Here is a 12,281-nt window from a genome sequence, read left to right as displayed (position 1 = left end):
AAAAAAAAAAGACTGGGCTATGAAGCCAGGTCAGTCTAACTCTGAAGCCAATGTTCTGGATCAGCGTACTGCACAGTCTCTGAAAGACCATCTCAGGAGTATCTTAATCAATAAAAAAATATATTAATTTAAAAAAAAGAAAAAAAAAAGAAACTAGTATGTAACAAATAAAGACTGGGCTATGAAGCCAGGTCAGTCTAACTCTGAAGCCAATGTTCTGGATCAGCGTACTGCACAGTCTCTGAAAGATGACCATCTCAGGAAGGTTCAAGCCCAAATAGTAACATTTGGCCAGAGCAGCAGAAGTAACAATAGTAGAGATACCACAAAATGGACACTTGCTTTGTTGCAAAATCTGAGCTAATCATTTAAAAACCTTACCTTGCTTGGTACTTATACAAATACTATTAGTCATATTATCTTCATTTTGCAGACAAAGCCACTGAGGCTTACTGACATTAAGCAAACTGTGAAAGGCCTCACAGATCTGAAGTGACCATAGAAAATACTATTAGATACGTGAGCTTTCACTTCTAATCTATCAAATTATGAGACTTCCTATTCCCCGGTACATAATAATACCAGAATTAGCAAAGCCACAACTAACTGGCACACTCATCCACTGTCTATAAGAAGCATGCTAGAAAAGTTCTGCGAAGAAGCAAGGCAAAGTGCATCAGAAACCTTAACAATTCCTATCTAATGACTGTACTTTTCACCCATCTCAATTATGTGAATGTTGGGGTACATCTCGATAATCTAGCCTACCATACTTATCTTGCTTTTAGAGTATAACCTTTTGTTAAGAGAGTACTGTTTCAACATATAACTTTCTACTTATGCTCTATCTACCACATGGTTTGGCAAACTACACCCCACAAACAGCCCACCAGTTGTTTGGAAATAAAGTTTTATTGGAACCAGCCATGCACACTCACTTATGTATTATCTATGCCTGCTTTGTGCTGTGATGGTGAGTTAAGAGGTGGTGACAGAGACCACATGGCCATGCAAAGCCATCTGCCCCTTTGAAGAAAAAGTTTGCTCAGTTCAGTTCTAATTTTTAGTTCTATAAAACTCTAGACTTTGAGTGAACACTGTCAAACAACCTATCATTTAGAGTTTTGTTAGGTTTATTTTCATCCCTAACAGGTAGGATAGATGGATCCAAATTAAGCACTTGCTGGCCGGGTTATCTCGGAAAGAAACGCAAATTTAAACGCATACAAGGAAGCACAGCCCTCATCTAAGATTTACCTGACTTTTCTGAGAATACAGGCAGGAAAATCTAAGCTATTCTCATCATGAATCAGTATGAAATATACTGGACCGTCATCTCCACAACTATAAGGCAATAAACAATACGGGGTAAACAGCACCCTCTTTCCTCATTAGAAAGCATACTCAGAGAAAAACCCCACAAACCTTGTGTGTTCTTGAAGGATATGATGGCCTGTCGGTAGGGGTTTGGGGCATCTGCAGCATCTGTCAGGTTGGCCAGCACCAGCAGGAGCAGGAGACTCTGGTTGGCCAGAGGGGAAGAAAGTGCCGGCGTGTTGGCCGCTTTGCTTCCCACGCCGCCCAGGGTGAAGACAGTCCAGAGTCCAGCTTGAGAAGAAAACATACAGGTAAGATGCGCTGAGACAGGTAAGATGACTATATTCCTTGCAACAATCCATACTTTTTCATTTTTAAAAGTTTGAAATAACACTCTTTTTAATTATGAAAGTAAAACAAGTCCATTATTTGAAAATTCCCACATTGCCCAAGGATATAAGATTTTTAAAGACTATATCATTCCCGATTCCACTGCCACTTCCCATAGATAACCATCATTAAGTTTCTAATATATCTCTCCATATTTTTCTTTATATACCCAAACATATTCACATTTATAAGAAAACTAGAGCCCTGATTGGTTTGGCTCAGTGGATAGAGCGTCAGCCTGTGGACTGAAGGGTCCCAGGTTCGATTCTGGTCAAGGGCATGTACCTTGGTTGCGGGCACATCCCCAGTAGGGTGTGTGCAGGAGGCAGTTGATCGATGTTTCTCTCTCATCGATGTTTCTAACTCTCTATCCCTCTCTCTTTCTCTCTGTAAAAAATCAATAAAATATATATTTTTTAAAAATCCTTATTATGAGAAACTGTATCATTATGTGCTGAATGACTCTACATGTTTATAAAGAGATAAAAGAAAACCATGTAGAGACAGCTTTATGATGAAAAAAAAAAAGTAAAACACTAAATACAACTAGAAAGAGGCAATGGAGTCCTGTGGTTGAAGGCAGGCCCTGGAACCAGACTGGCTGCCTCCAAATCCTGCTACACTGCTTACTTCCAGCCTGTTACCCCGGAAGCACTCAGCTGAACAGAGCATCCTCTCTCCCTGGCTTAAGTTTCCTCATCTGTAGACTTATGTGTTTGTGATGAAAGGATATGTAAGATCTCAAGGATTTTATGATCATACTAGAGGCCCGGTGCATGAAACTTGTGCACTCAGGTAGGGGGGGAGTTCCCCCAGCCTGGCCTGTGCCCTCTCACAGTGTGGGAACCCCGCGATCGATCTCCCCAAAGAGGTAGGCCCCGCCCACCCATCCAGGGCTCCTCAATGGAGTGCCCCAAAGAGGTAGGCCAGAGCTGGGGTCCTGCCTCCGTGCTGCGTGGAGCCCCTGGGACCCGCCTCCACGCTGTGCACGCAGCATCAAGCCCCCGCCCACCCGCACGCGCCCGCTGCGCACACAGCCTCCTGGTGATCGCTCGTTGCGGCGTGAGGGCATCATGGCGTGAGGGCGTGACGACCACATAGGCTTTTATTAATAGGATTTCATGTATGACCGTATGCACATATACCTGAAAACCTAAGCAAAATATTAAAATATCTAGGAAAATACAAAATATCAAAATTGACCAAAAAGACAAAAGCCTGAATTGGCAAATAATCTTAGAAGAGTGAAAAATGAACTCAAAGAGCTAACCCTAAAAACAAACCACATCCAGCTATTTTAACAAATAAGTCTAACAAACCCTCAAAGTACAGATAATTCTCATCTATACATATAAAACCCTAAGCGAGATAGCCTAAATCAAACAAAAGGAGATAAAATTTTGTAGAAAAATTTGTTAAAAAGAATAAATACATCATGGTCAAGAAGGTTTTGTCTCTGAAATGCAAGAATGGTTCACCATTATAAACAACAACTTATAAATTGTTGTTTCTCTTCATTTAAAAAAGATGGAAGAAAAGATGGTCATCTCAAGAGATGAAAATTTTTTAAAAATTAAACTTAAAACCTATTCTTAATTTAATGAAAGAGAATTCTTACAACTAGAAAGGGAAAAAGAAAAACTTCTTGGTTTGTCTACCTAATCAGAAATTCACAGAAACACCAATTAGAAAGGATATATGCATCCCTATGTTCATAGCAGCACAATTCACCATAGCTAAGATTTGGAAAGAGCCTAAGTGCCCATCAGTAGATGAGTGGATTAAAAAACTGTGGTACATCTATACAATGGAATACTACGCTGCAGTAAAAAATAATTTCTTACCATTTGCAACAGCATGGATGGACCTGGAGAGCATTATGTTAAGTGAAATAAGCCATTCAGAGAAAGATAAATATCACATGATTTCATTCATTTGTGGAATATAATGAACAATATAAACTGATGAACCAAAACAGATCCAGAGACAGAGAAGCATCGATCAGACTGTCAAACCTCAGAGGGAAGGTAGGGGAGGGTGGGGGGAAGGGGGAAAGATCAACCAAAGGACTTATATGCAAGCATATAGGCCTAACCAATGGACACAGACAATATGGGGGTGAGGGCATGAGTAGGGGGAATGGGGGGTAATGTGGGGATAAGGACACATATGTAATAATCAATAAAAAAATTTTTTTTTAAAAAAAGAAATTCACAATGGTCAAACATTAGAATTCCATTAATATCACCAACATCCATACTGTACTACTGGAACACTAAGCAAAAGATATTAAGGAAAGAAAAACAAAGACAAGAAAAAAAAAGAAAAAAACTTAATTTTTATAAGCAATCTGTGCACTATCCAATACAGTAGCCACTAGCCACTGTGGGCTGTTCTGGGAACTTGAAATGTGGCTATATAGTCTAAACCGCATTGTGCTTTAAGTATTAAAATACACATGGAGATCCAAAGACTTAATACAAAAAAAAGTAAAAATCTGTCACTAATTTTTAAATATTGATTACATGTTGAAATGATAATATTTTGTTGGATATATTGCATTAAAGTGTATTGTTAAAGTAAATTTTGTCTGTTTTTTTTTCATTGTTTTTTAATATGACTTCTGGAAAATTAGAATTACATATGTGGTTTGCATCTATGGGTCACATTATATTTCTACTGGACAGAGATGTTCTAGAACACCAAGAGACTCAACTGACACTATTAGAATAGATTTTGGTACCATTCTATGACCCCAAAAAAATCAACTTACAAAAAAATCAAAAGTCTTTCTATAAATGAGCAATAATTAGCAAGTCCAATCACAACAGCAACAAATCCAATAAAATATTCAAGAATAAACACAAAAGAAATGTGGGAGACCTTTATGCAGACAACCACAGAACTCGACTAAAGGTCATATGAGACCTGAATTAGTATAAAGATACAACATATTTCCAGACAAAAAGACTCAATAATGTAAAACTGCCCTCAAGTTAATCTAAAATTCAGTATAACCACTATCAAAATGTCAAGAGAAATTTATGTAATATTTTGTAATACAGTGTAAATAAAATACTGTTGGGTGTGAAAATACATAAGAAAAAAATTTTTGAGAAGGACTAACTTCGTAAGGAATGCTCCTGGTCAAATAGCAAAATTTTTATAAAGCTATAGTCATTTACAAGTATGATACTGACAGGAGAGTAGACAAATAATTCAGTGGAAATGAGTACAGAACAGAACTACATGTGTTTGAGAATTAACCTTATGATACAGATAATATTCCATTATCAGTAAAAAAAAAAAATCTATAACTGTCTTTGGGACAATAGAATTTAATCATTGCCCCAATATATATTTTGAAATGTTTTTACTGATTTTTTTAGAGAGAGAGGAAGGCAGAAGGATGGAGAGATAGAAGCACCAATGATAAGAATGAAACATCTACCGGCTGCCTCCTGCACCCCCACTTCTAGGGGATCAAGCCTGCAACCCGGGCATGTGCCCTGACTGGGAATCAAACCAGCAACCTCTTGGTTCATGGGTCGAAGCTCAACTACTGAGCAACACCGGCTGGGCTCCCCAGTATTTAACTGTAGAAGTATGTGTATGAACCTTGAGTTGAGAAAGCCTTTTTCTTATGCAAGTTACAAAATTCAAAAAGATAAAAAGAATAAAAATTAAACTACTTAAGAATTAAACACTTTGTAATGAATTACATTATAAACAAGAATAGAGGAGAAAACATTTGTAACATATAAACAGAAAAGAATATTTATTTTTTAAAAGACTTCCTGCAAATCAATAAGAAAACTAAGAATTCAAAATAAAAATAGGTAATAAAAGTCCAAAGCAATAAAAAGAGAAAATGAGTTAATTAATAAGACAATGAGATCATCCATGAGAACAGAAAATTTTAAAACACCCAGTGTTGTTAAAGGTATAGAAAACTACCAATAGTGAGAGGTCAAAGTTGTACAGAATTTTTGGAAGATGTTTGGCAGTTCTCATTAAAATAAAAAATGCACATCCCCATCAACCCAGCAATTTTGTTTCTTACACTAGAGAACACTTGAACAGGTACACAAAGATTCAAGTACAGGAATAGTTACTGTAACTTGTTTATAACTGTCAGATAATGAAAACAATGTGAGTGTTCACCAAGAGCTATGGTTAATCCACTCTATGGAATACAATATAAAGAGGTAGATATCTATGTACTAACCAGGAAATGTCACTAAGGTATATTGTTAAGTAAAAAAGAAGAAAGTTGCAGAAAAATTGAGGTTAATAATTTTTAAATCACTCACTAAAATCATATGTGTGTGTGTGTTTTAAAAACAGGAAGAACCAAGTGTACATCATACTGATAAGAAAAATTACCTCTGGCATGAAATTCAAGGACTTTTGCTTTATTTGTATAGTTAAATATTTTGCAATAAAAATATGTTAATTTCATTTAGTTCCTTAAAAATAAGTGTAAAATAGCTCTGGCTGGTTATGGCTCAGTTGGTTGGAGCATCACCCCGTATACGGGGTGGGTTCAATCCCCAGTCCAGGTGCAAACAGGAGGCAACCGATCGTGTTTCTCTCTCACGTTGATGTCTCTCTCTCACTCTCCCTTCCTCTCTCTAAAAGGAATAAAACACCCCTGAGGATTAAAAAAAAAAAAAAAGTAAAATAAAATTAATTGAATACAGACCCAATCAGTACATAATTATGTAAAATATGGAAAAACCTCATCAGTATATCATTTACTGAAAAGGCAAATCCCCAAATATAAATATATATAATATGCCCCCATTTGTGTTTTTTTAATTGTTAATATACATATCTATGCAAGTAAATGCATCTACAGGTGCCTGGTAGGTATGCTGCTTTGAGACGGATTTATTGTTTATCTTCACAATTAAAAACACTTCCAGTCACTTCCTTCCACTCAGAGTAAGCTCCCTAACTGTCTACCCCAGATCCACCACTGTGTATGAAAAACACAATTAGAAAGTTCAATCTGTCACAAAAATAATCACAAAATGGGTTTTTTAATCCTCTTCATAGCTCTGCATCTTCATTACTAGGAGAAATAAGAGTTGACTGACTACCAATGGACAAATTTCACAAACAAGATTCTGATTCTCTTTTAGCACAACTTCACTCTCCTTTTTTTCCCCCTTCAAGTTTGTCCAAGAGGGCTGAGAAGCTGCTTATAATACCAGACAAAATAGCATTTTATTGAGAAGCTATTCCCCAGCCCACCCACAAACATAGCCCTCCTTCCTTTCTCTGGTAAATATTATTGCTATGTTGCCTTTCCTTATAGGGAGAAAGGAGGCAGCCTGCCATTGCCTACATTGTAGTTTAAACTGGCCCATAATATTGGACCAGAGTTCTTCCAAAGGCTCATTTCTTTTTGCTGATCCAAGCCTCTGATCTGTGACCCAAGAATCTTAGTGGAATTGCATTTTCCTGTTGGAAAAAAATTAAAAAAAATCTCTCCACCAGAAAAATAAGGGAAAGTTACAGTATATGTTTTTCTGTTCTAAAAACCAAATTAAGGATGGTAACCAAAGTTTTTAAATTGTATTCCTCAGGTCCTCCAAATAAAATCTTAAAATAAAATTCACCTAACTAAAAACTAAAAAGTATTGAAACTAACTAAAAGAACAAATCTGGTGTTGATGATTCAATTTTTTTAAGTACCAACTCAAGATTATTTAACCTTAACAATAAAAATGTTAGGAAGATATAAAATATGACAACTAATACATCAATACAAGTAATAATCCTTGAGGAAAAAAGGAACCCTTGTTCTACAAAATATTGAACTAAAAATAAACACCATTTTATTAAGACAATGAAATTATTGTTTTTTTCATATTACTAAACATGCTACTTGCCAAACTAGAATGAATTTCTTATATCTAACAATTATATTACAAAACACGAATTATACAATCAAAACTATAAAAAATTAAATGATACTATATACATTGTCCTCCATAGCTATAATGGGTCATATTCTCATATTTGAACCTGAAATATTGTAACAAACCTGACACCATGAAAGAATTAAGGAAAAGCAGGTCAGCTACTACAAATAGGGATGAAAATTCTGCTAGAGACATTTCAATCAATACAGTTAAGGGGCTAAACAGCAGAAAGGGAAGATGAGCATTCAAACAACTACAAAGTGACTTTAATTGCCATAATGACCCAATAAATACACCTAACTCTTTAAACTGATGCTTTTCCTATGTAAGTGTAGTAAAATAATAAGGGAAGACAGTTTCACCAATACAGATAGTAAACATGCATTCCAGGGCAAACATTGTGGCAGAGTCAGCTACCTGGTTCCAATACCATGCTTCTCCCTTTGTTCCTTTTTATTAATAAACACCCTAGGATTTAAAGCTGGGCAGGACTGCAATTCCCAATCTTTCTCGCAGCAAAATATGGCCATGTGACCAAATTCTAACCAATGGGATGTGACTAGGAGTAGCATATGCAAGTTTTTAGTTATATCCTTAAAAAAAGGATGTTTTCTCTTCATGTCTTCACCACTCCCATGGGCTAGAACCGCAGTATAGTGGTAGGAGATAGATTCAACTTTGTGGATGTGACCTCAGGAAGCAAACCTGCCCATACCCCTGGCCCAGCTTTAGACCTTTATGTAAGAAAAATGTAACCCTTCTACCTGGTTTAAGCCACTGATATCTGGTCTCTCAAACCAATATCCTAAATAAAACAATTATTAAAGTTTATAAAGTTTCAGAACATTATTGCTTGGTTAGAAACTTTTTAAACAAAGAAGTTTAAAAAAATTCTTTGCCCATCATAATTAAGAACTTTTAAAGATAATTGTAGATTAAAATGCTCTTATAAAAAATAACAGAGATCCCATGTACCTTATATCCAGTCTCCTCTAATGGTAACATGTTACAAAACTATAGTATAATATCACAACAAGGATATTGACACTGGCAATCAAAAAAACAGAATGATTCCATTATCAGTTAGATCATCTGCATGAAAAAATCATTTGTCCAATGATCACTTAACTTCTTTGAAGTTGATTCCTTTCAATGGTCCCAACTAACCTATATTCCAGCCGCAGAGGAAAATTACTGTCCCTAAATATATACTGACTGCCTGTGTTCTTATATACATTCAATTCATAATTTAGTAAGGGCCTGCTACAAACTGGGCAAAATGCAAGAAACTGAATTAGCCACTGACGAACCCAAAGACAACGGTGTCCTATCCATGGACTTATAGTCTAGGGAGAAACAGACATGAAACAGAGACAAATAAGTAAACAAACTGCAATCAGTTGGAGGGGAAGGAGAATGTTACCTAAATGTCATGATCATCCTTGAAGGAAAAAACATTTAGAAATCTATCAATGAATAGAACCGACCACTGGTTTATGGACTTTTTTAATAGGTTTACAAGTCAACCAAAGATCCATTCCACTTCCTCCCTTTTTAAAATTTTATTTCATTTCTTTCTTACTTTCTTCCTTACTTGGAAAATCCTTCAAGGTCCAAATTACATCCGTTCATCCTAATAAATCCTAATAAAAATCATGTATATAAAGCAAAAAATAACTATTCTCTCCTCTCACAGCACTTTGGTTACATCTCTCTAGCACTAACCTACCATTGTGTGACTTTGAATGGACTTATGTTACACTAGAGGCCCGATGCATGGAATTCATGCAAGGGGCTCGGCCCTCACAGCCTCGGCCGGCCCTCACAGCCCCTCGCAGCCTCAGCTGGCCCTCGCAGCCCTGGCTTTGTCCGGAAGGTCGTCCAGACGGTCATCCAGAAGGTTGTCTGGATGGTCGTTCTGCTGTTCGGTCTAATTAGCATATTAGCTCTTTATTATATAGGATTCGCACCAGTCTTCCTGGGAACTCCTTGATGGGAAAGAGTTACATCTTTTCATATTTTATATTCCTTGGAGGAATCCAACTTACAAACTTAATTTGTTCCTTTATTTACTTACTTCACTTTCTTACGTCACCAAAGTATATAATAAATAATACAAATTTCATATTTGACATTTTTACAGTATATAAATAAATATAAATTTTACATTGGCTAATTAAAGAAACAGCATATTATTTTTAAAGTTCTAAACATAGGTGTCAAAAGTGTCTTTTATCCTATATTATAAATTATACTTTAATGAGGGTACTAGAAGACAGGTACAATATTTTCAGAACCTAGGGCTGCATTGCAAATGGGTGCACTATTTATGAAGGACAATCTGGCAATGTGCATCACAAGCATTAAAAATATGCAGATTACTTGGGGCTTGTTTGGGAGGCAGCTGATCAATATGTCTCTCTCACATTGATGTTTCTCTCTTCCTCCCTTCCACTATGGAAATCAATGAAAGAAAATATCCTCAGGTGAGGATTGAAAAAAAAAGTAGATGACTTTTTTTTAAAATATATTTTTATTGATTTCAGAGAGGAAGGGAGAGAGAGAGAGAGAGACATCAATGATGAGAGAGAATCATTGATTGGCTCCCTCCTGGGGATCTAGCCTGCAACCCGGGCATGTGCCCTTGACCGGAATCGAACCTGGGACCCTTCAGTCTGCAGGCTGATGCTCTATCCACTCAGCCAAACTGGCTAGGACTACATGTATGTCTTGGATATTGTTGGTACTAAGAGAGCATCATAGTGTCATGCCCAGCGTGAGCCATTCTCTACCACTGGGCACACATACCAAATGTGTTTCCATAAGACCTTTCACAATGAGCCCTCAATTTTGTTAAGTGTTCTACACTAGAGGCAGAATTTGAAAAGGTGTTAAAGAGAACTCTGGCAAAGGGAGTAAAATGAGTGAGAAAAAAAATGGCTAGAATGGAAGAGAATATGTTACTATTTACAAAACAACTATTTGTTAAAAATAATTATTTGATCAAGAAACCATGTTTTAAGCATTTTATGTAGAACACATTAGTTTGTTACTTAAAGGCCTTTAATGTGCTTTGAGAAAACTAGCTGAATATTTTGGGTCATTGTATACATTATAATTTTTAAAACTTAAAACAATGGTAAATAGATTCCAGATTAGCATTTTTTTAGTAGAATGTCTAATTTTCATGAATGGATTACTGATCTTAAGTGGTAGGTGTCAGATGGCCAGTTGTTAGGGTTTAACTACAAAGGGACACAAGGGAACTTTTTGGAGTGATGGAATTGTTTAATATCTGGATTATGGTAGTTATTACATGACTGTATTACTTATTAAAATGAAGAGAACTGTATACCACAAAAGGTGAACTCAATAACCTTGACTCCACCCTACCCCTCTCCAATATAATGTTGGCACAGATGTGGAGCAACATAACTCTCATATACTCTAGTGAGAGTGTAAATTGGTGCAAATACTTTGGGAAACAGTATAATTATAACTAGAATAGTTGAATGATTCACATCTAGGATAGAGCAAATCCACTAGTTATTACCCTCAACAAAGTGCTTACATTGCGCAAAGACATGCACAAGAATGTACATAGCAGCATTACTTTAACAGCCAAAAGTTGGAAAGAAATCAAATATATATTACAGTATAAAGAATAAATAAAAAATGGGTTAGACTTAAAATGTAATAATACATAATAATATAAAAATGTACAAACTATTTTTCATGCAAAAACATGGATGACTTTCACAAATAAGCAAAAGGAGAAAGACACAAAAGAATGCCTAACGTATAATTCCATGTATATAAAGTTCATCCATAGTGCTAGAATTGGGATAGTGGCATCCTCTGCAGCTGAGAAGGGAGAGTGATGAGAAGAATGCGTTCAAAGGGTTTCTGGTGTGCCGGAATTACTTGATCTGACTCTTTTGTATGTTACACTTAAATAAAAATGTTTACCAGTAAGAAAAGGGAAAAAATAGCTCAACCATGATCCAGAAGGTCACGGTTGGATTCCCAGTCCGAGTACATGCCCAGGTTGTGGGCTCAATCCCCGGTGGGGGGGCGTGCAGGAGTCAGCTGATTGATGATTCTCTCTCATCATTGATGTTTCTATCCTCTCCCTCTGCCTTCCTCTCTCTGAAATCAACAAAACCAAATTAAAAAAAGAAAAGAAAAAACAGTATGTATCCCTTTTTAAAGATGACTATGATGATGATGCTAGGTATATACCATAATGCTCAAAGCAATTATCTTTGATTACTGGAATTAAAGGTGATTTGATTTCTAAAATGAGAATGTAGTAAAAGAAACCTAAAATTTTTTTAAAAGTTCACAGGATATCCTGAGAACAGTATTGGTTAAAATAAATATATTAAAATGTTGGTGTAATGAAGGAACATCATATTTGATGTTGTATCTTTATTTTTATTTTTTTATGTTGTATCTTTATTAAAGGGCAGAGACCTCAAGTACCCCTTTTTGTGTGTAATCAACAGATGTGTTAAGAAAATGTGCTCTAGCCGGTTTGGCTCAGTGGATAGAGCGTCAGCCTGCGAACTGAAAGGTCCCAGGTTCGATTCCGGTCAAGGGCACCAGATGTCTCTGAAATCAATAAAAATATATTTTTTT

The 12,281-nt window shown here is 36.1% G+C and overlaps 1 protein-coding gene across 7 annotated transcripts in view; it reads right to left on the bottom strand.

The window, feature by feature from the left end:
* Positions 1-12,281, bottom strand: part of DYM (dymeclin) — a 239,778-nt gene that overhangs the window by 131,980 nt on the left and 95,517 nt on the right. For all 7 annotated transcript variants that reach the window (XM_014531965.1, XM_014531964.1, XM_014531966.1 and 4 more), the window contains one exon: positions 1,426-1,608. In XM_014531965.1, coding sequence (XP_014387451.1) covers positions 1,426-1,608 — 183 coding nt within the window. The remainder of the gene's footprint in view (positions 1-1,425; positions 1,609-12,281) is intronic.

This window comes from Myotis brandtii, unplaced genomic scaffold (genome assembly GCF_000412655.1).
Source record: "Myotis brandtii unplaced genomic scaffold, ASM41265v1 scaffold833, whole genome shotgun sequence".
NCBI classification, from domain to species: domain Eukaryota; kingdom Metazoa; phylum Chordata; class Mammalia; order Chiroptera; family Vespertilionidae; genus Myotis; species Myotis brandtii.
This window is presented reverse-complemented; position numbering and strand designations above follow the sequence as displayed.